We start from the raw sequence: 22,906 nt of genomic DNA on the forward strand, positions 1-22,906 counted from the left end.
TTTGGTTCTTGAAGAAAGAAAGTGTATTAAAGTATCAGGTGATTTCTAATTGTTTTCTTCAGATTCTACCGCCACTGCCAACTCTGACCTAGTGACAGCCACAGTAGGCGCAGCAGAAGGCAGTTTCCTCTCCCAGCTGTGGAGCCCTACGGGTGCCAAGCAAGGTCATCTCCAACGGGAGCCAGTCGTTTATTAGTCTTTACTATACACAGGCCCAAACAGGAAATCTGAATTTTCCCGTTTATTTGTATTTTAAGAAACATAGTTATTTAACCATGCTGTATTTACTAAAAGGTTCCATGGCTCCAATATCCAATTTCAAGAATTATTGCTGACTCTGGCTTTTACGCGGGTCTACTTTGGCCCATAGCCTGTGTTTTGAAATCATAGGAATGGTTCAGTTTCTGTCATGTACACTTTCTGTGTCTTTTATTTTCTGATAATGTATCATGAAGCTTATTCTACAGCACTTGGTGATATGGTGATTACTGTAGTTTTGTGACAAGTTTTGAGGCCCTCCAACTTTGGCTTTTTAAAATCATTTCCGCTCCTCTGGATTCTTTGCATTTTTATATGAACTTAAAAATCAGGTAATCAATTTCTACAAAAAATAAAATAAAAAGACAGTGGGGACTTTGACGGGGATGGCATTGGGACGTCTTTCTATATCTCCTCATTTCCCAGTCATGCCCTAGTCTCCCATGTATGACTCTCTCTTAGGTGATCTGTTCTTCAGCACGGTGTCTGTACTGCATGCCGTCAACCCTGTGGATTTAATTTTTGAATTGTGCTGTGTGAGTACAGTGGATATTGCGGGCCAGAGAGATGGCTAAACGACTTAAGAAATTTGTGCCATCCGAGCACCTGGAAGACGGGTAGATCTCTTAGTTTGAGGCCAGTCTGCTATACAGATCAAGTTCCAGGACAGCCAGGGCTGCATAGAGAAACCTTGTCTCAAAAGACAAAAAAGAAACTTGCACCAAGCCTAATGACCTGAGTTTAATCCCCCAGACTCATAGTGTTAAGGAGACTTGAGTCCCAGACGTTGTCTTCTGACCACACACACGCACACACAGTTAACGTGGCAGATTAAACTCTTACTGTATTGTGCAGTGTGGGTGTGGACGTCAGTTCTCACGTGCTTATGTTGGTTCAGGAGGCTTTTCCAGAAGGTACATGTACCCACTGAGCCGTTACCATGTTAGTGTTTTGTTTCCTTGAACAGAATCACGTTGGGTATGAGTCCCCCGTTCTAATCTACATGCCTTTCTTCATGCCTGATCACCTTGCCCCAAAATTACAGCCTAAGGGGCGAGGAGATGAAGGCCAGAAGGATGGGCGCGTTGTGTTATTCAGAGCGTTAGCCTTTGGTTTGTGTTTGAACATCTCTTCCGTTCTTGTTCATTTTCCCATAACTATCACATGTTGTCATTTGTATATATGGTTTGTTTTTCAAGACAGGGCTTCTTTGTGTAGCCCAGGCTGTCCTAGAACTCTGTAGGCCAGGCTGGCCTCAGTCTCGAGATCTGCCTGCCTCTGCCTCCCGAGTACTGGGATCATATGCATGCGCTGTCACTTATCAAATGTTTCTGTCGGTGTTGTTAATAGAGACATATATGACCTAGTATTGATTATCCCTGTGAACTTCTGTGCGTGGGGTTTACTGGCATTTTGTAAAGGCTGTCCACCTCTCCTCCTGAGACACCATTCTCCAATTGTTCTGTAGACTCTGAGGATTGAATTCAGGGCCACCACCGTCTCGTGTGCAGCTCTGGAATTTTCTTATGTGTAATACATACACACAGACAGACACAGAACTGAATTACAGACAATGTGAGCCACTCTGTGAGTGTTGAGAACTGAACCCAGGTCCTTTGCAAGAGCAGTGTGGTTAGATGGTTAGTGCTCAGCTCCTCAGACAGCTGAGCTCTCTTCTGTGTTACAGGAGCCACTGCTGCACACGCCAGGCATAGGGCAGACAAAGTCGGTCTCATGACAGTCCGTGTGTTAGAGCATAATTCAACCATTTTTGGAGACATTGCCTGTTTCCCTATGGAGTTTGTACCATAAAGTCCTGCCCCCCCCCCAACCCACCCACTCACACACACACAAAAACTGCCAAGGAATTCCTGTTGAATTCCTTCTTCATCAGGGAGCTTTTAAGACATCACAACTCCCTTGAATGAATGAAGAATCTGGAGCAGGGAGGAGGAGAAATTAAAGGGAGACCAGGCGCAGGCCTTGTAAAAGCCTGTTCATTTTCTAAGATGAGCTGTGACTGCAAAATGATACTGTGCAAGCGCCATAGGCCTGAACCACCGTCTTAGGGGAAAGAAGTCATCTCCTGAGGCCTACAGAACATCGGGAGTTTCACTCTGCTTTGAGAAAGACTAGCAGATTCCTATTTGAGGTCAGCTAAGGCTATATAGTGAGACCCTGTCTCAAAGGGAAGGAGAGACGTGTTTGGCACGAATCTTTCTGACCTTGAGATGGTTTCCAACAGTTTATTGACTTATGTGGAGGAGACACTTGCACCCGCCCACAGCAGTCGAAGGCGCAGACTTCATAACTGCAGATCCTTCTGGAGGTTCCAGAGGATGTCCGCACTCTTCTGGAAGAGAGCTTCCTCCTCGGGGGTCATGTTGACTTTCACAATGTCTGTGATACCACTTTGTCCCAGGATACAAGGGACACTGAGGAAGACTTCTTCCTTTATCCCGTAGGATCCCTGAAACACAGTCATATCGTAGGTTCCCTGGCCAGCATGCAAGAAAGCTCTAGAATAAAAATGTGGACGGCAGAGACTATGGCACCAAGAAAAGCCTTGCAGAAGTCATAGTCATCTTTGGGAGAACTGAGATCTTTGTCCTGGGCCAGGTGGATGGCCAATGACAGGGACAATGTGCGAGAGGCCTTAGAAAGGACCAGGGAAAGGCAAAATGTCCTTCATCCCAACAGACTACCTTGATGCTTGAAGGGAGGAAGTGATACTGTCTTTCTGTGACCATTATCTGGTGAAGGACTGAGCAGGCAGCCTCTGGACACATTGAGGGAAGGTAGGTGGTCACCGTTGGCAGAGGGCCCCAGAGTTTGGACACCATTTGCTACAGACGGTTTTTCAGGCCTTCGCGAGTGAAGTCCCATAGGAGCAGCTCAGGGCTACTCTAGCGAGAATATGGCTGGGATGTGCTCCGGCCCTTCTACACTCCTAAATTGCCACCATCCCCGGAGTTCCACCCTAGGACTCAGTCTGACAGACATGGGAGATGTGTAGCCACATCTTAGGAAGATACGTCCACTCTGATTAAGGTAGCCCAGAAGTCCCATAGCCAACTCCCTATAACCAAAGCCAAGGGTACAGGGTGGGACACATATAGTCTGGGTAACCTGTACATCTGCCGTACGCCAGCATCTGCTGCCCACACTACCCGCACCACCACCATGGAGGATAAAAAACACCCACTGAATGCCTTCCATCTCCCTAGCCCTCCCACTCAGCCCTGTGTGACTGAGCCTGGCAGCGTGAACGGCAGTGGAAGAATTTCAGAGCTTGGACCACAGACACATCAGGTGTGAGCACAGAGGTCAGTGAAGGTCTCTAGACTCTCACCAGCGCATCCCAACCCCTCCCACATGCCCAGAGTTTCATGCTCCCTGGAACTTTCCTGGAAACACATTCTTTTCCTATACTTGTTCTGCAGGGAGCTCTGTCACCTGTCCCATTCTGAAGTTACACTTAAGCTCACCAGTGATCAGGCATGATAAACATTTCTCAACACGTACCTTAACCATCGTTGTGACAGCGTGCACTTTCCTAAGATTCTTCAAGATCGATCTCGACAGATCAGTCACAGACAGCGCAATGGCCCAAGAGGTACAGCCCTTCAGTTTAAGGACCTCAAAGCCACTGCAGTTGGAAAGGAAAAGAAATCAAGTTCATGACATGTCAACCCAGGTCCTTTGGGAGAGCAGCCAGTGTACTTAACCACTGAGCCGTCTCTCCAGACCACTTGCGAATTTTATTTTGTCTTTGTTTTCCAAGACTGTTTTTCTGTGTAGCTGTCCTGGAACTTGCTCTGTAAACCAAACTGGCCTTGAACTCAAGGAGATCCACCTGCCTTTGCTTCCAGAGTGCTGGGGTTAAGGTATAACCCACCACTACTGCCTTGCTCAAGATGTATTATTATTATTATTAACACTAATGATTAGAGGGGGCTGGAGAGATGGCTCAGTGGTTAGAGCACTGACTGCTCTTCCAGAGGTCCTGAGTTCAATTCCCAGCAGCCACATGGTGGTTCACAGCCATCTATCTGTAATGGAATATGATGCCCTCTTCTGGTGTGACTGACAGTGTTCGTATACATTAAATGAATAATCTTTTAAAAACCGCACATAACTACTATTACCCTTCCACCACCTGCTTGTGAAGGCTGTTCCACTGTTCGTTATCGGAGTCAGTTCCTATTGCCGGGTTCAGTGACTTCAGAGTGGAACCAGCAATGTTCACACCGCTCCATATGGGCACTAAAAGAAATACAACAACACTCTCCACGTGAGCTCCTCTGCCAAAACCGAGTCACTGTGAGTTCAGGGCTGGGGTGTTCGGTTGGGTGTAAGTCGGGGGGGAGGAATCTGTTCTGTTCTGTTTCTGTTGGAGAAAGGTCTCAACTACCTGCAACTTCATGTCTTCCTGCCCTTGCCCCACGTGCTGGATGACAAGCATGTATCACACACTTAGCTCTGGCTGGCCTCAAGCCTGTTCTGTCTGCCTCCACTCCCACCCCCAGCCCCAAACTGTTAGATTTCAGGAATACATCGCCTTTCCTGGTTTTGGCTGGTTCAGAGTATTGAACTTGCTGTGTACCTGAGGGTGAACTCCCGACCCCTGTGCCTCAGCATCCTAAGTGTTGGCGTTGTACGTGTTCACTACCACGCGTGGATGGACTTTTGGGTTGGATTTTAATGCTAAGATGCTATCTGACATCATATATAAAAACAAGGTATTAGGATTATTTTGGGGTTTAAGATTTTATTTTTGTTTGTGTTTTGTGCTTTTCATTTAAGCACACACGTGTGTCTGTTTGTGGGTTTGTACACATAGCTGTCAGTGGGGCCCTGAAGAGAGTGTAGGGTCCTCTGAAACTGGAGTTACTGACGGCAGTGAGCAGTAGTGCTCTGAGCTGCTGAGCCATCTCTCCAGATGGACAGAAAGGAAAATTTATAACTGTGGAACAGGAAGCCTCTTAAAGCAATATTCTGCCAAGGAGAGGGTTGCTAAGAAGCATGCCATCGATTAGAGAAGAAAAGAGCTGCATGTTAAAGCCACACTTCACCACAGCCACAGAGCTGAGGAGCAACATATAGTCACGTAAACTAATGTCACTAGGAAACGGGATGAAACCCAAACACCTTCACAGGAACGAGCACATACACACACGCACTTCCGGGCAGGCAGGCTGTGCAGATTATGGGGCATTGGTAGAGCACCAGGTTCAGTGAAAGACCCTGACTCAAAACATACGATGAAGAGTGGCTGAGAAAGATGCTCGAAAGGGTGGGGAGGCTGGAGAGCTGGCTCAGTGGTTAAGAGCACTGCTGCTCTTCCAAAGGTCCTGAGTTCAAATCTCAGCACCCACACTAGGCATCTCACAACCATCTGTAACTGCAGTTCCAGGGGATGGGATACCTCTGGCCTCCGCAGAAACACCAGAGTACACATAATTTAAAATAAGATATTTTAAAGTATCGCCTATCTCAGACTGGCCAGGACTCACTATTCTTACCACGTGCAAATGCATCAAGTCACTTCAGGGTTCTCTCCATCGACACATAATTATGCATCGATACGTCTTATCCTTGTTCTGTAGTTCAGGCTGGTCTAGAAAGACATACTCCCACGAAAGTGAGAGTCATGAGCTCAGCCGGCAGAGGCGGCTCTGAAGGAGAGCATTGCTGTGCTTCAGAACGCCCCACTTACCACTGGAGTCCCCGTGTTCTCCGAGAATCCAGGCATGGCAGCTTATAGGGCTGATTCCCAGCTTCTCTCCGATCAGGTAGCGGAAGCGAGCGGAGTCTAGGTTACAGCCACTTCCAATCACACTGGTCACAGGTAAGCCGCTGATCTTCCAAGCCACGTACGTCAGAATATCCACTAGGAAAAACAATGTCAGACAACGTTTGACAAAGGTCCATAGTGGTTTCTCTACAGGTGCTTTTCCAAATAGACTGTCTTAGGTTGTCAAATGCAGATTTATCAGTCAAACATCCAGTGACTCTAAACAGTAGGCATACTCGGGTTTTTCACGTTAAATCATTGACCAGCAGAATCTTAGGACACCTTCTGAGACCCTCAGTGGTGTTTTCTGCAAATACAATAATGGGTCAGTTCTGCCCCTTTAGCCTTCTGGGCTTCTCTCCATTGACACATCCTCACCTAAGCTATCAACATACTACATATTAGAATGACATGTGGGCACAGCCAGGGTGGTCTGCACGTGTGAGCAATACAGAAAGATCACGACAACTTCGATGTTGAAGTTCTGTGCACGCAGGAGTAATGTCTGAGCCATCACCACGAGCTGAGTACTGAGGGCAAGCCATGACAGGAGGGGGAAGCAGGAAAGACGGGAAATCATTTGGGGCTTTAGGTTTCTGAAATGAAAACCCCTGTGCCTTATAAATTAGAACCAATTATGAAATCCAAGAAGCAACAAGAGACCTTGGAGGTGAGGAGGATTTAATTTGCAAATGCTTTTGAGGAGGGCTTCTGGTTACAAAGTGCCAACTGCTCTTTCTGAGGACCCAGCACTCAGAGGATGACTTACAACCATCTAATTCCAGGCTCAGGGCATTCAGCATCCCTCTCTTGACAGAGGTCCAGCCACGCATGTGGCACACAGACATACAGGCACACAGAATACCCATACACATTTAAAAATAATAAAACTAAGAATGAACAGAGTTAGGAAACGTGTGACAATAGCCAGGGTGTCAACACGTATTATCTGGCCAGATTCATCTTCAAAGACGAGGACGCTGGAGCTAAGCTCTGGAAGGCTGACACGGCGCTGCTGGAGATGTCAAAGGCACTGCACAGGACTCTGAAAAGCTGTGTGCAGCTTCTAATTGAGCCAAACACTAATCTGTATCCCACATGTGCTCTCCTGCCCCATCACTGACACCAAAGGAAGGAAGTTGAATGATCAAGCACATGAATGTCCACAATATCCTTAAAAATTCATCCAAGGGCTGCAGAGGCGGCTCAGCGGTTAAAAGCATGTGCGGCTCTTGTAGAGGACCCCAGTTTGGTTCCAAGCACCCACATGACAGCTCACAACTGTCTGTAACTGAAGTTCCAAGGGACCTTACTCCTCTTCTGGCCTCCATGGGTACCAGGCAAGCAAGCACATGGTAGCCATGCCTACATGTAGACAAAACATTCATACATATTAAATACCGATGGGAAAATAGTATTTGAAAGGTGTAAAGCGGACTGCAGGTGGCTCGGAGGACAGAACTAGACGGGATTATATGATTGAAGGCATCATGTGGGTGCTGGGAATCAAGCCGGAGTCTTCTGGAGGAGCAGCCAGTGGAGCTGCTGAGCCACCTCTCCAGCTCTCCACAAAATGGCAAGCATGACGACCCAAGAGCCACGTCAGAAGCAAGACATGGCAGGTGCGTCTACAGCCCTAAGTCTGGTAAGGGCCGGGGTGTGCAGAGACGAACTGACCTAGAACTTAATGGTCAGCAGTCTAGCCGAAATCGCAAACTCCAGGTTCAGTGGGAGATGCCGAACAGCAGCGGAGGAAGACACACCACCCTCTGTGTGCACACGCTCAGCACATCACACACGTAGAAACAAACAGGAATCCAGCGACGCAAAGGAGCAAATTCCAGACATATCCCAGACATAGACAATTCCAAAATAATTGCACTTTGAAGGGGGCTGGATAGAAAAGTTTGTCTCACCGCTGGGTTTGGTTTGGTTTTATTTATGAAGTTCCAGAAAATGAGTCAAGTGGTAGGATGAGAGATGAACCACAAATGAGCACACAGCCCTTCAGAGATGATACAGATGTTCCAGATGTTACTGGGATGGCACCATGACGGCATCTATCAAAACTTAGGGCACGGCAGACTTATTACCCATGAGTACAACCTTTGTCAGGTTTATACTGGAATACTATGAACCAGTCATTCAGAAAGGGGTAGGGCACCTCACCTGGGTTTGTGACAACCAGTATTTTGCAGTCTGGAGAGTTTTGGACTATGCTGGGAACTATGGCTTTCATGATAGCGACATTACGTTCGAGCAGGTCAAGGCGAGATTCTCCAGGTACCACATTTGCACCGGCAGTGATAACAACTAGTTTGGAGTTGGCAGTTACACCGTAATCTAAGAAGGAAATAGAAGACAGTGTCTCCGTTAGGACTGCCACCCTCTGCACCGTGGCTCTACAAGTGTCTCTCTGTGCTGCTGGGTCTGAAGTTTTCACCTCCATATCTGGGACTGGGAGACCGACTCCCCGTGCTGTACATCTTACAGAAGTCAAACAAGAATGTTGCCATTTGCCAGCTTCCACGTGGCTGCCTTCTACTCTGCCATTCCCGCAACCCACAGTTCTGTCTGTCAGAAAGATCCCGGGCAACAAACCCCGCGGCTCTCTGGCTTCTGTTGCTCCGTACTTTGGAATTGCTGGGAACTGAATCCAGACCAGAACCACGATGGAGCTCCACCCCAACATGCTGGCTTTCAGAACAGCCAAATGAACTAAGCTTACGTCTGTTAATTTCCATGTCTGCTTTAGGAATCTAATGGCAAGAATAGATTTACTATTAATATATATAATAACTATATATATATGTATGTAAATACATATATATATTAACTAACTAGTCATTATAAGGAACCATATTATATAAGGAACCATGATTTTATATTACAAAAAAATAGGTCTTAATCCATACAAGAAGAAAAACTACTTATACTTACTAAGAATAATTATCAGTCTGGAAATTATTTTACTTACTATATACAACCCAATGACACAATGGGTTTTTTTTAAAGATTTGTTTATTTTATATATAAGTACAGTGTTACTGTCTTCAGACACCAGAAGAGGGCATCAGATGATCTCATTACAGATGGTTGTGAGCCACCATGTGGTTGCTGGGATTTGAACTCAGGACCTCTGGAAGAGCAGTCGGTGCTCTTAACCACTGAGCCATCTCTCCAGCCCGACACAATGTTTGCTTAGCATAATTAAGCATTATTAAGTACTTTTTGATAAGCAATTCCTCTAAGCACCTCTTAGACACACCATTCATGTTCTTATTTGCGTGTGTGCCCGTATGTGTGTGTGCCATGCTGCCATGGAATTTGTGTGGAAGTCGGAGAGGAACTTGGGAAAGTCGACATGCTCACTCTAACATGCAGGTTCCTGAGATTGAACTCAGGACATCAAGCTCTGTGGTAGAAACATTTACCACACTTTTAAAACAAACAAAACCACCACAACTAAAATAGGAACCCCAGCTGCAGAGACAGCTCAGTGGTTAGAGCACCAACGGCTCTTCCACAGGTCCTCAGTTCAACTCCCAGCACCCACATGGTGGCTCACAGCCATCTGTACTGAGATGTGATGTCCTCTGACACACAGGATTACAGGAGGGCCAAGCCACTGTCAGAATCAGCAAGACCAGCTAACACCAGAGATAAGCAGATGGGAAGAAGAAAGTCCAAGAACCTAAGCAACAGAACCAAGGCCACACAGCATCATCCGAACCCAGTTCCCCTCCACAGCAAGTCCTGGATACCCCAACACACCAGAAAAGCAAAATTCTGATTTAAAACACAACTCGATGATGTTAGAGGACTTTAAGAAGGTCCTAAATAACTCCCTTAAAGAAACACAGGACAATACAGGTAAACAAATAGAAGCCCTTAGAGAATTACAGGAAAACACAAGCAAGCAGGTAAAGGAATTGAACAAAACCATCCAGCATCTAAAAACAGAAATACAAACAATAAACAGTAAAGAAATGACAAAGGGAGACAACCCTAGAGGTAGAAACCCTAGAAAAGAGATCAGGAGTCATGAACACAAGCATCACCAACAGAATACAAGAGATGGAAGAGAGAGAATCTCAGGGGCAGAAGATACCATAGAAAACATTGACACATCAGAGAAAACGCAAAATGCAAAAAGGTCCTGACCCAAAACATGCAGGAAATTCAGGGCACAATGAGAAGATCAAACCTGAGGATAATAAGTATAGAAGAGAGGGAAGATTCCCAACTTAAAGGGCCAGTAAATATCGCCAACAATTTATAGAAGAAAACTTCCCTAACCTAATGAAAGAGATGCCCATAAACATACAAGAAGCCTACAAAACTCTGAATAGATTGGACCAGAAAAGAAATTCCTCCTGACACATAATAGTCAAAACAGCAAATGCACAAAACAAAGAAAGAATATTAAAAGCAGTAAGGGGAAAGGGTCAATTAAACTACAAAGGCAGACCTATTAGAATCACACCAGACTTTTCAACAGAGACTATGAAAGCTAGAAGATCCTGGACAGATATCATACAGATCCTAAGAGAACACAAATGCCAGCCCAGGCTACTGTATCCAGCAAAAATCTCAATTAACATAGATGGAGAAACCAAGATATTCCAAGACAAAACCAAATTTACACAACATCTTTGCACAAATCCAGTCCTACAAAGAATAATAGATGGAAAACTTCAACACAAAGAAGGAAACCAAACCCTAGAAAAAGCAAGTAATCTTTCAACTAACCCAAAGGAAGACAGCCACACAAACACAATTCCACCTCTAAAAATAACAGGAAACAACAATCACTGGTCCCTAATATCTGTCAACATCAATGGCCTCAATTAACCAATATAAAGACACAGGCTAACAGACTGGATATGTAAGACATATCCAACATTTTGCTGAATACAGAAAACACACCTCTGTGATAAAGACAGACTACCTTGGAGTAAAAGGCTGAAAAGCAAATTTCCAAGCAAATGGTCCCAAGAAACAAGCTGGAATAGCCATTATAATATTGAATAAAATCAACATTCAACCAAAAGTTATCAAAAAAGATAAGGAAGGACACTTCATACTCCTCAAAGGAAAAATCCACCAAGATGAAATCTCAATTCTGAATATCTATTCTCCAAATGCAAGGGCACCTACGTTCATAAAGGAAACCTTACTAAAGCTCAAAGCACACATTGCACCTCACACAATAATAGTGGGAGACTTCAACATTCCACTCTCATCAATGGACAGATCATGGAAACAGAAATTAAACAGAGACACAGTGAAACTAACAGAAGTTATGAACAGAAATGGATGTAACAGATATCCATAGAACATTTCATCCTAAATCAAAAGAATATAGCTTCTTCTCAGCACCTCATGGTACCTTCTCCAAAATTGACCATATAATCGATCACAAAACAGGCATCAACAGATCCAAGAAGATTGAAATATTCCCGTGCATCCTATCAGATCACCATGGACTAAGACTGGTCTTCAATAACAAAAACGACAGAAAGCCCACTTACACAGGGAACCTGAACAATACGCTACTCAATGATAACTTGGTCAAGGAAGAAATAAAGGAAGACTTATAGAATTTAATGAAAATGAAAGCACAACATACCCAAACTTATGGGATGTAATTAAAGCAGAGCTAAGGGAAAAACTCATAGCTCTGAGTGCCTCCAAAAAGAAACTAGAGACAGCATACACTAGCAGCTTAACAGCTCACCTGAAAGCCCTAGAACAAAAAGAAGCAGATACACCCAAGAGGAGTAGACAGCAGGAAATAAACTCAGAGCTGAAATCAACCAAGTAGAAACAAAAAGAACTATACAAACAATGAACAAAACCAAGAGCTGGTTCTTTGAGAAAATCAACAAGATTGATAAACCCTTAGCCAGACTAACTAGGGGGCACAGAGACAGTATCCAAATTAACAATATCAGAAATGAAAAGGGAGGCATAACAACAGAAACTGAGGAAATTCAAAACATCATCAGATCCTACTATACTCAACAAAACTGGCAAGTCTAGATAAAAGTGACCATTTTCTAGTCAGATACCAGGTACCAAAGTTAAATCAAGATCAGATAAACCATCTAAACAACTCCATAATCCCTAAAAAATAGAAGCAGTCACCAAAAGTCTCCCAACCAAAAGAAGCCCAAGACCAAGATGGGTTCCGTGCAGAACTCTATAGAAGACCCTCATAGAAGACCTAATACCAATACTCTCCAAACTATTCCACAAAACAGAAACAGAAGAAACACTACCCAGTTCCTTCTGTAAAACCACAATTATGCTTATACCTAAACCATACAAAGACCCAACAAAGAAAGAAAACTTTAGACCAATATCCCTTATGAGTATCAATGCAAAAATAATAAAATTCTCACAAACCGAATCCAAGAACACATCAAAATGATCATCTATTATGATCAAGAAGGCTTCATCCCAGGTATGCAAGGATGGTTCAATATATGGAAATCCATCAACATAATCCACTACATAAACAAACTCAAAGGAAAAATACTACATGATCGTCACATTAGAGAAAGAATTGAAGAAGTTGAAGGTGTCTGCAACCCCATAAGAATGATACCAACCAACTAGAGCTCCCAGAGACTAAACCACTATCCCAAAGAGTATATACATGGATGGACCCATGCCCCAGCTGCACTTTAAATTAAGTGTCTATCTTGAATGCCAGTCATTTTAAGATTCATTCATTTACTATTTTATGTGTTTCAGTGTTTTGCCTGCATTATGTTGGTTTGCTATATGTGTGTAGCACCTTCAGAGTCTGGAAGAGGGCACTGGGTCTCTTGATACTGAAATTGCAGATGGTTGTAAGCCACCTTGTGGGTGCTGAGAAGCAAACATAGGTCTTCTCTAAGAGTCGTGAGTGAGTTTGTATTGTTCTGCCTTCCAAATATCCAATTGTAATTCAATGCCCTTTTTAAAAATAAGTAAATAAGAGCTACACAAACTATTTCAAAAGAAAAATGATTTAATTAATTAATGAAGCCTTTACCCTTGGCTTGCTGGCCCACACCTTTAATCCCTGCTTTGTGGGGGCAGAAGCTGGCACATTTGTGTGTGTTCCAGGCCAGCTGTAGCCACACAGTAAGATTCTATCTCAAAATAAATTGAACAGAATGAACATTCACATTGTATGTCCTAATGGCAGTGATGTTTTAAATTATACACTGATTAAAGTCAAATTGGTAAAACTGATTGCCTATTCTATTTTTTTGAGACAGGGCTCATGTAGCCCAGGCTGGCCTCAAACGCAGTATGTAGCTGAGGCTAGCCCAAACCCCTGATCTTTCTCCTACCTCCACCTCCCAAGTGTTGGGATTACAAGGTGTTCAAATAATTACTCATGATAAACTCAGTCCTTTTCACAAAGCTCTGGAAGCCACGACACGAAACTAAAATTCACCTTTTCCAAAGACAATTTTCGGAGTACTGAGGAAAAGACTGCCGTGCAAAAGATCCAGAGCCTCGCCCTTCACTTTGTCCCCATTGGCGTCAACAAGGGCGAGTTCATCAGCCAGTCCCTGAAACACAGAGAAGTCAGAGTACCACGTCCCAAACTTTGAGGAGAATAAGAAGGGGCTGAGGGTGGAGCTTGGCTGGTAAAGGGCCTGCCCTTCGCGTGTGAGGCCTTGAGTCTAATCCCAAACACTGAACCAGAATACATTTTGATATCTTGCTGGGCTTTGTTTTGTTTTTCAAGACAGCATTTTTCTGTTTGTCCCTGGCTGTCCTGGAACTCACTCTGTAGACAAGGCTGGCCTAGAACTCAGAGATCAGCCCGCCTCTGCCTCCCAAGTGCTGGGATTAAAGGTGTGCGCCCCACCATGTGCCTGTTCCACACAGGTGCATCTCAACTCATGACTCCCTACCTCTGCCTCCCAAGTGCTGGGGTTACAAATTGACTACCAACATACCTGGCTTTATTCTAATTCCATCTGAATTTTTGTCATAACCACAAACTGTAGGACTATTTAAAAATGCATTATCAGCTATATGCTTTTAATCCTAGCACTAGGGAGGCAGAGGCAGGCAGATCTCTGTGAGTTCGAGGCCAGCCTGGTCCACAGAGTGAGTTCCAGGACAGCCATAGCTGTATAATGAGATCCTGTTTTGAAAAAAAACAAACAAATGAAAAAACTGCTTTCTCGGGGCTGGAGGGACAGCTCAGCGGTTAAGAGCACTGGCTGTTCTTCCAGAGATCCAGGGTTCAAATCCCAGCAACCACATGACAGTTCACAGCTGTCTGGAACTCCTGGGATCAGGCATCTTCACACAGATATACTTGCAAACAAAATATCAATGCCAATGAACTAAAAAAAAAAAATCATTAAAAAAAGAAATGTTCTCTCTTGGATTCCAGTGACCACATTCTAATAACTCAGAGTGAGGAAAAATGCCACATACCAAGTGACTCTTCTGGAAACTGACACAGAGCTGTCCTTCTGTACCTGAGGGGATGGGTTCTAGACCCCCCCCAAGGCTCTTAGATGACATGGTAGCTCATTTGCACATATCTATAAATATCTTGTGTACTTTCAGATAATTTCTATGTTACTTCTAAAACATAACACAACAGAAATGTTATGCAAGTGGTTGATCTACAGCATTGCTTTTATCTTTACAAATCTGTATTTTATGTGTATAGGTGCTTTGTGTGCATTTTTCTTAAGATTTTTTTTTTTGAAAGGTCAAAATTTTATTGTCTTCATAACAAAATCGGCTCACAACTAGATCACTTGGCCCTTTCTCTTCTTGTCACCTCCCAGTTCAAAATGCTTGTATCTCTTCATGGCCAGCATCCTCTTAGATCTGCAGTTAAGCTACATGCACTCCAGTCTCAGCACAATCTTCTTTGTAGTTTTAACCTTTTTGTGGAAAAACGGGCTTAGTCTGCCCACCACAGCCACGCTGTTTCCTGCCACAACGCCGCTTTCCCTGGGCAGACGAAGACTCTGTGCCCTTCTTCTACTGTGTCACCGTGTGGGGTCGGTGCTTCCCACATTTCTCCTAGAACATCCGGCAGGTCTTAGGAACATTCACCATGTTTGCAGGAGCGCTATCAGCTCAGAAAGCTTAAAGACTTATCTTATTCATATGAATACATTGTAGTGTCTTCAGACACGCCAGAAGAGGGATCAGATCCCATTACAGATGGTTGTGAGCCACCATGGGGTTGCTGGGAACTGAACTCAGGACCTCTGGAAGAGTCAGTGCTCTAACCGCTGAGCCAACTCTCCAGTCCTGCTTTGTCTGCATTTAAGCCAATGCACCCTCGCCTGGTGCCCACTGAGGCCAGAAGAGGGCAGCAAATCTCCTGGGAATTGGACCTGGGTTCTCTGAAAGTGTAGCTAGTGCTCTTAACTGCTGAGCCATCCAGCCATCCATCTCTCCAGTCCCTAATATACTGCATTGTTTGTTTAAAGAATGACAAAGTTTTTGTATGTTCAGGACACACAGGTTTAAAATTTCCAGCCTGTTCTGGCTGGTTTTGTGTCAACTTGACACAAGCTGGAGTTATCACAGAGAAAGGAGCCTCAGGAAATGCCTCCATGAGATCCAGCTGTAAGGCATTTTCTCAACTAGTGATCAAGGGGGGAGGGCCCAGCCCATTGTGGGTGGTGCCATCCCTGGCCCAGCCCATTGTGGGTGGAGCCATCCCTGGGCTGGTAGACCTGGGTTCTATAAGAAAGCAGGGGGAGCAAGCCAGGGGAAGCAAGTCAGTAAGTGACATCCCTCCATGGCCTCTGCATCAGCTCCTGCTTCCTGACCTGCTTGAGTTCCAGTCCTGACTTCCTTTGGTGATGAACAGCAATGTGGAATTGTAAACTGAATAAACCCTTTTCTCCCCAACTTGCTTCTTGGTCATGATGTTTGTGCAGGAATAGAAAACCTGACTAAGACACCCATAGTTGGTTAAATATACAGGTGTAGAATCCATCTGAATATACAGAAGGACAAGTGTTGAAAGAATTAAAATTTCAAGTTAGCTCCCACTAACCCTGCTTTGAGGACAAGTACGCTTCAAGGCTAAGAACAAAATAACTTGTTTAAAGAAATGGTCCAAACCCAGACCGACTAGACTCGATAAGGTCGGGGCTGACCTTGCAGTCCTGAGAGACACAAAGTATGAAGGTCAGTGTGCCCCAAAACAGAGTGTTCTAGAGTTGAATCATATCCAAAAGCAGACAGAGAGTGCCAATTTGAATAAACCAATGAAATTACTATGTGCTTGTTGCTAACTGCTTATGTAATTTTCCCTATAAATATGTCCCCCTAATTGAGTTCAGGGTCGTTACCTCTGTCTCCTGCGTGAGATATATATCGGCCGGGAGCTCTGTCATTAAACTACCTCGTGCTTTTGCAGCAAGAAGGTCTCTCGCATTTCATTGGATAATCCCGTGTCCTGAGACTCAACTCGAGTGGGGGTCCCTGAAAGGGGGTCCTACAGTGTATTCTAACACTGACTAAACTGTGTTGTGTATCAGGAATGGGAAGAAGATAAGGAACTTCGAACAGGGATAGACTGTGTGTAGACTGTGCCTACAAATTCACTTCTACATCTCTCTGTGTCTACCTGGGTCCGGTCAGTAAATCAGAAATCACTTTAAGCTTTCCAAAAGAGAATTTGTTTAAGAAACAGCTGAGAGTGGAAAGATACAAAGAGAATATTTGCGGTAACCCAGAAATTGCAGATACGTCTGAACCAACCATCTCTATAGGCTAGAAGAACACGGGAGGGCACAGGAGAAATGAAGCCAAGACCAGGGACCAGGGGCTTCCAAAGAGGGCAGAGGCTAGAACTGACCTCCCAAGTGAGGAGACAACTGCAGGGAAGTAGCAGTGGCTAGAACAGACTTTCAACCTCCTCCCTGTGCCCCCTCCTCACCCCGCCCCTCCCCTCCCCCCTTCCCCCACCCCTCCCCTCCACCTCTGAGACATTTGGCATTTCCAACTCCTCAGCCTTTGGGTTCTGAAACTGAGCTGGCTTCCTACCTCTCTGCAAGTTTCCAATCAGGATCGAAGGGAGAGTCTGTGCTCGGTTGGGGATCCCAGGATGCAGGCACGCTGCTCAGCTGGGTCACACTGCAAGCCACCATGCCTGCTGGCCTTGTCTGTCTCTATGTCTGTCTCCATCTCTGTGTGTCTCATCTCTCTGTCTCTGGTACTCTTTGTCTTCTCTGTCTCTGTCTACCTATATCTCTGTCTCTGTTTCTGTCTGTCTGCTCAATCTCTGTGTCTATATCTCTCTTCTGTCTCTGTCTCTCTACTTATCTCTATCTCTGTCTCTCTTTCTCTCTGCCTCGGTCTCTCTACCTACCTCTGTTTCTGTCTGTCTCCATCAGACTGTCTCTCTACCTGTCTCCTCTGTTTCTCTGCCTGTCTGTTCCTGGTCTCTCTCTCCCTGCTCTCTTTTCTCTCCCCCTCTTACCATTTCCTTTCTCCCTCCCCTCCTCTCCTTTTCCTCTCCTTTCCTCCCTGAACTCTGGTCAAGAATTTCACAGTCCTGCCCAGTCTTAACTTGGATCTGTAGTTGTGGATGATACCGGAACTCCAGACCCTCCTGGCCTCCACCTACCAAGTACTAAATCGAGTTAAGATGACAGGCCTGTGCCAACAACCACACATAGCCTACACTTAAATTTGTCAACACCACAGGATTTACACATTTCCGTTAGTGTTATTTCCTGCTAGGCTTTATCGCTTACCTTTAGTAAAATGCTAATAGCACATGCCATTCCCACATTTCCGGCTCCGACCACAGTGACCTTACACCGGGAAAGTTTTTCTTGCGGAATTAGGTTCTTAATTAGCTGCTCCTTGACAGTGGACATGCTTGAGCCTGAAGAGTAGAAAACATCAGTGAATACTCACCCCATAGTCAAGACATTAAACAACGTTTTTGGTAGGGATTGGGGTTAGGGAAGAGTTTCACGCTGTGTCTGGCTAGCCTTGAACTCATGGCGATACTCCTGCCTCAGCTACTCAGAGTGCTGCGTGGGATTACAGACCTGTGCCACAATACCTGTCTAGGAGTTACCTCTTGAGTTTGCAGAGCACAGGAGCCAAGGAGCCAGGGAAGTGAAAGCGTTCCTTAGTATGAGAGTGAAGTGCAGCCTCATTGAGGCAAAGGATGACTTGTGGCGACAGGTTCCTCCTCCCTGCAGGTTCCTCCCTCCCTGCAGGTTCAGTTCCTCCTCCCTGCAGGTTCCTCCCTCCCTGCAGGTTCCACCTCCCTGCAGGCTCCTCCCTCCCTGCAGGCTCCTCCTCCCTGTAGGCTCCTCCTCCCTTAGGCTCCTCCCTCCCAGCAGGCTCCTCCCTCCCTGCAGGTTCCTCCCTCCCTGCAGGTTCCACCTCCCTGCAGGCTCCTCCCTCCCTGCAGGCTCCTCCCTCCCTGCAGGCTCCTCCCTCCCTACAGGCTCCTCCCTCCCTCCAGGCTCCTCCTCCCTGTAGGCTCCTCCTCCCTTAGGTTCCTTCCTCCCAGCAGGCTCCTCCCTCCCAGCAGGCTCCTCCTCCCTGTAGGCCCCTTCTCTCCCTAGCCCACAGGCCTAAGAAAGCTTTCCTTCTCAGGTGGCTGAAGGCACTGCCCACTTTCTCTGAGGATGCCGAGGACACCCTACAGCTGACTCCGCAGCTCAGTTATGAAGCCAGAAAAACCGTTAAGCCCAGGAGCCAACAGTCGTAACAAAGAACCTTACAAAGCCTACGTCAGCATTCAAGCCCCGCCTCCTGCCTGGTGAGGTACCTTGGTGGATGCACCTACAGGGCCTACCTCAGGTTTACGGACTCTAGAAGGTTTCCAAGGCCTCTTGGAAGAGCTGTAGGCACTGCGACCACACAGAAGATGGCAGTGAGCTAGGCGAACGCCCCTTGAAAGGCCCCTACATTAACCGTGCTACTTTTCTGCTGTGGGAACATGCAGAGTTTGAGACAATACCTCCAGACCCTTTGCCATTCGTCTGTTTGTAGCCATTGAGGGTTGGGGGCGGGGACGGGAAGGAGGGAGGCATCTGTCTGTTTGCTTGCTTGCTTTTGCTTTGTCTTGGCTGTCCTGGAGCTCACTCTGTAGACCAGGCTGGTCTTGAACTCGAGAGATCCGCTCGCCTCTGGGACTAAAGAAATTTGCCACCATCACCTAGCTGTTTGTAGGCATTCACATAACTACTGCTCTAGAGAGACGACTCCTTCAGTAAAGAGCTCTCAATGCAAGCATGAGGGCTGGAGGTGGATCCCCAGAGCAAGAGGTAATACCTGAAAGTGGTTACTTAGTGTGGAGGGGAGTGGCAGAGACAGAGGCTCCCTAGACAGGCATCATAGCTTTGATGGGACCACTCCTTTTCCCACCCCTTAATTCCTGGATCTGTGGGTCCTGGCCATGAGAGAAGCTGTATGGATGGATGGATGTTGATTCAAACACACTCCCCTCTGGAAAACTCTCCCCAGCCCTCCAAGCTGCTGCCACCTAACCAGTGCTGTGATGGTGTCTTCCGAGAGCCAAGTCACTCACACGAGGACATGCGCTTTAGGGTGGCTGTGGAACATGCCAGACTAGACTCCACTAGCACCGTGGGCCCACTGGTCAGAAGCAACTACCGTGGACATGGCATCCTGTAAGTCCATTGATGGCTTTGGCAGAAGCATTTATGCCCTGCAAAGGCACATCCATAATTAGAGCCAGCTCCTCCAGTAAGGACAAAGTGTCCTTTTCATGAAGAAAGGGGTCCGATGTAGTCAATCTGAAACTTGATACAGGGTAACTCCAGAGAATGGTGCCAGACTAGGGGACTTGGTGTTGGCCTCTGCTGTTGGCAGATCTGGCACTCGGCGGTAGCTACCTTAGCCTTGGTGAGTGGAAATCCATGTTGCCAAGCCCACGCACAACCCCACCTCTGCCACAGTCTGACTTGGTGGGTCAGATAATCCTCAGTTCATGATAGGCAGCTCATGGTAACTTTAGTGACCTATAGTCAAACTTCATTTTCCACTAAGGCCTAATAACAGGCCCAACACTCTTTCTTAAAGGAAAAGCAGTCGGTCTGCAGATGATGGGAGAGCCTTCCACATCCCCAAAGGTCGCCACTGTGATCCACCTACTGCAGCCTGCCAAAGGCTCCCAGCAGCATCTCTGTCTGCCACTACACCCCAAACACCATCTGCTGGGTCCTGTGTTTCCAGTGGTAGAACAGCAGCCTGGACCTGGGAGGCTTCTCCTGTTCCAGAGCCTACACAAAGCTAGCAGCTTTCTGAGTCACTTGGTATATGGGCCAGAGCAACACACCCACGTGAGGAATGTGCTGTCCCACTAAATGCTGTGCTTCTTTCTTGGTGGTAGGAGGGGCCAGGGGCAGTCACTTGTCCCTCACCTTAGGAGCAGTATCTCTGCATGCTCTGTATCCCCGACTCCTAGCGATTTCACCGAGATAGAAGGACTTTGGATTCGGGTTAGGTTCATTCCCATATATCTTAATGGTTGCTACCTCTGGTCACTTGATCCAATCAGTATAATGTCATCAATATAGCGGACCACGGTGACATTTTGTGGAAGAGACAAGTGAACAAGATCCTCTGGGAGATGGAGAGTTGGCTCGGAGGTAAGGAGGACTTGTTCCTTTTTGCAGAGGATCTGTGTTTGTTGCGTGTGGGAGTCCAAAAGAGAATGTTGGATCCCCTGGAACTGAAATTACAGACGTGGTGTGTGTGTGTGTGTGTGTGTGTGTGTGTGTGTGTGTGTGTGTGTGGTTACAGAACTTCCATACCAGTCCTCTGGACACACAACAGTTACAGACCCTGTTAAGTACAAGGGCAACTAAGAGATCTTTTTTATTCAAGCCATTGACTTAGAGCAGGCTCCTGCTCTAAAAAGTTCTCAGCCCACATGCTGGGCCAGGTAGGGTTTATAAAGCCAAGCCACAATTACATCATAGCAGGTACAGGCCAAGTTGCTTTTGGTTTTTTTTTTTTTTTTTTTTGTTTGTTTGTTCCTTGATTATTTCAGGCTCTTTCCTGTAGCCCTGGTTTGTTGCGCAAACCTCTCTTCAGGGCAATTTTCAGAGCAGGTGTCAGCTTCCTGTTGCTGTAATAAACACGGGGAGGAAGCTGTAGTTGGTTTACAGTCCTTTCCCTAGTCCAGAGAATTGTCACAGGAACTAAAAGCAGAGAAGCCTAGAGGCAAGAACTGAGGCCTTTGGGCTCCCTATGGCCTGCTCAGCCCTGTTTCTTAGGCAGTCCAGAACTACCAGCCACAGTGAGCTGGCCCTCCCACACCTATTACAATAGAAGGGACTGCTCTAAGGGCATCTTCTTGACTTCCTCTTCACAAAGGACTAGCTTGTGTCAAGTTGACCTGAAGTAGACAAAAGCCTAGGGGAGGGTTGGGTACCAAGAATCTCGTGTGCAGCAGAGATGAGCCCATTGAGCTAGGGCTCTGAGGATTGGACTCGGGTCATTAGGTTGCAAACAGCTTTACCTACTGAGCCTTCTCACTGGGCCCTCTTTAAAAGTGTTCAGCATCACGTCTGACCCCTCTGTAATGGAGTTCTGCGGTCCATGGTCAACTGGTTAAGTTTTCACGTTGACTTATAACATGCTTACACGAATGTGGGACACCACAGTTAAAGACTCTCTTAATCCCTTGTATTTAGAGAATACAAAAACCATCGATAGTGGAAATGGACTAGCCAAAAAGTATACAGTTACACCATCAGGGCAAATTCATACCAAATAGCTGCTCATTCAACAGTACCCAGAGACTGCAAAGTCAGCTCCAAACCATGATCACTTGGCTGCTTTTGCAGAAGACCCTGGTTCAATCCCCACAACCATCCTAACTACAGTTCCAGGGGATGGACCTACATAGAGGTAAAACACCCATACGCATTAACCCTGCCCCTGCCAAAAAACCTTCTCTGGTCTCAGAACTCATTTCTTGGGTTTGTGTGTAACTCACCTGAGTGTGTGTAGAAAGTTTAACCAGAGATGTATCCATTTTAATTTCTCACTGTGGTAGTGGTTTTAATAGAAATGGCCAGGCTGGAGATGTAGCTCAGTTGGTAGACCATTTGCCTAGCATGCACAGAGCCCCAGGTTCAATTCTCAGCACCGCATAGAACACGGGTGGTGGTACAGAAGGATCAAAAACAAACAAACAAACAAAAAACAAGAAATGGCCCCCGCAGCCTCATACTTGAATTCTTAGAGAGCGGAGGTAGTAGCAAAGTGTGAGAAGTGTCACTGAAGGTCAGCTTTGGGGTTTCAATACCTAGCCAGCTCTCCCAGCTACCTTCAGAACCTGCATGCTGTCTGTCCTAATGGGCAAAACCTGAGCTGTGAGCTGGTCCCAATTAAATAGCTTCCTTTCCAAGAGCTGCACGTGGTCATGGCATGTCCTTGTTGAATTCGGAGATCGTGAGTCCCAATTCTAACTAGCCAACTAGCTCTAGGTCTCTACCTCCCCAGAGATGAGTGTCCAGATGTCTTTCCAGCCCAACTTTTTTGAGTGTAGCTGACCAAAGAAGGCATCGGATGCCATTATACGTGTGCCACCATGTGATTACTGGGAATTGAACTCAGACCTCTGGGAGAGCAGTTAGTGCCCTAAACTGCTGTGCAGTTTAGCCCCCCATGACACCCTCTTAACTTTCTTTTCTAACCTTGAGACTATGTAGATCCAGCTGTCCTGGAACTATGAAAACTAGGCTAGACAGAATGCAAGAGATCCGCCTGCCTCTGATCCCCGAGACGAAATTTGTTCACATCATCCTGACAACTGCCCAGCTTCCCCTTAACCAAAGAGCAGAGCCA

General features: G+C 46.0%; 1 protein-coding gene across 1 annotated transcript; it reads right to left on the reverse strand.

The window, feature by feature from the left end:
• Nucleotides 1-2,563: 2,563 nt before the first annotated feature.
• On the reverse strand, nt 2,564-17,940 carry LOC308413274 (L-lactate dehydrogenase C chain; the record flags this gene model as incomplete). Its single annotated transcript, XM_080908195.1, has 7 exons — nt 2,564-2,728; nt 3,784-3,907; nt 4,407-4,524; nt 5,978-6,151; nt 8,225-8,398; nt 13,512-13,629; nt 17,815-17,940. The coding sequence occupies 7 exons, from the start codon at nt 17,938-17,940 to the stop codon at nt 2,564-2,566; spliced, it is 999 nt and encodes a 332-aa protein (XP_080764321.1).
• Nucleotides 17,941-22,906: the final 4,966 nt, after the last annotated feature.

Source organism: Micromys minutus, assembly GCF_963924665.1.
Source record: "Micromys minutus genome assembly, chromosome: 32".
NCBI lineage: Eukaryota > Metazoa > Chordata > Mammalia > Rodentia > Muridae > Micromys > Micromys minutus.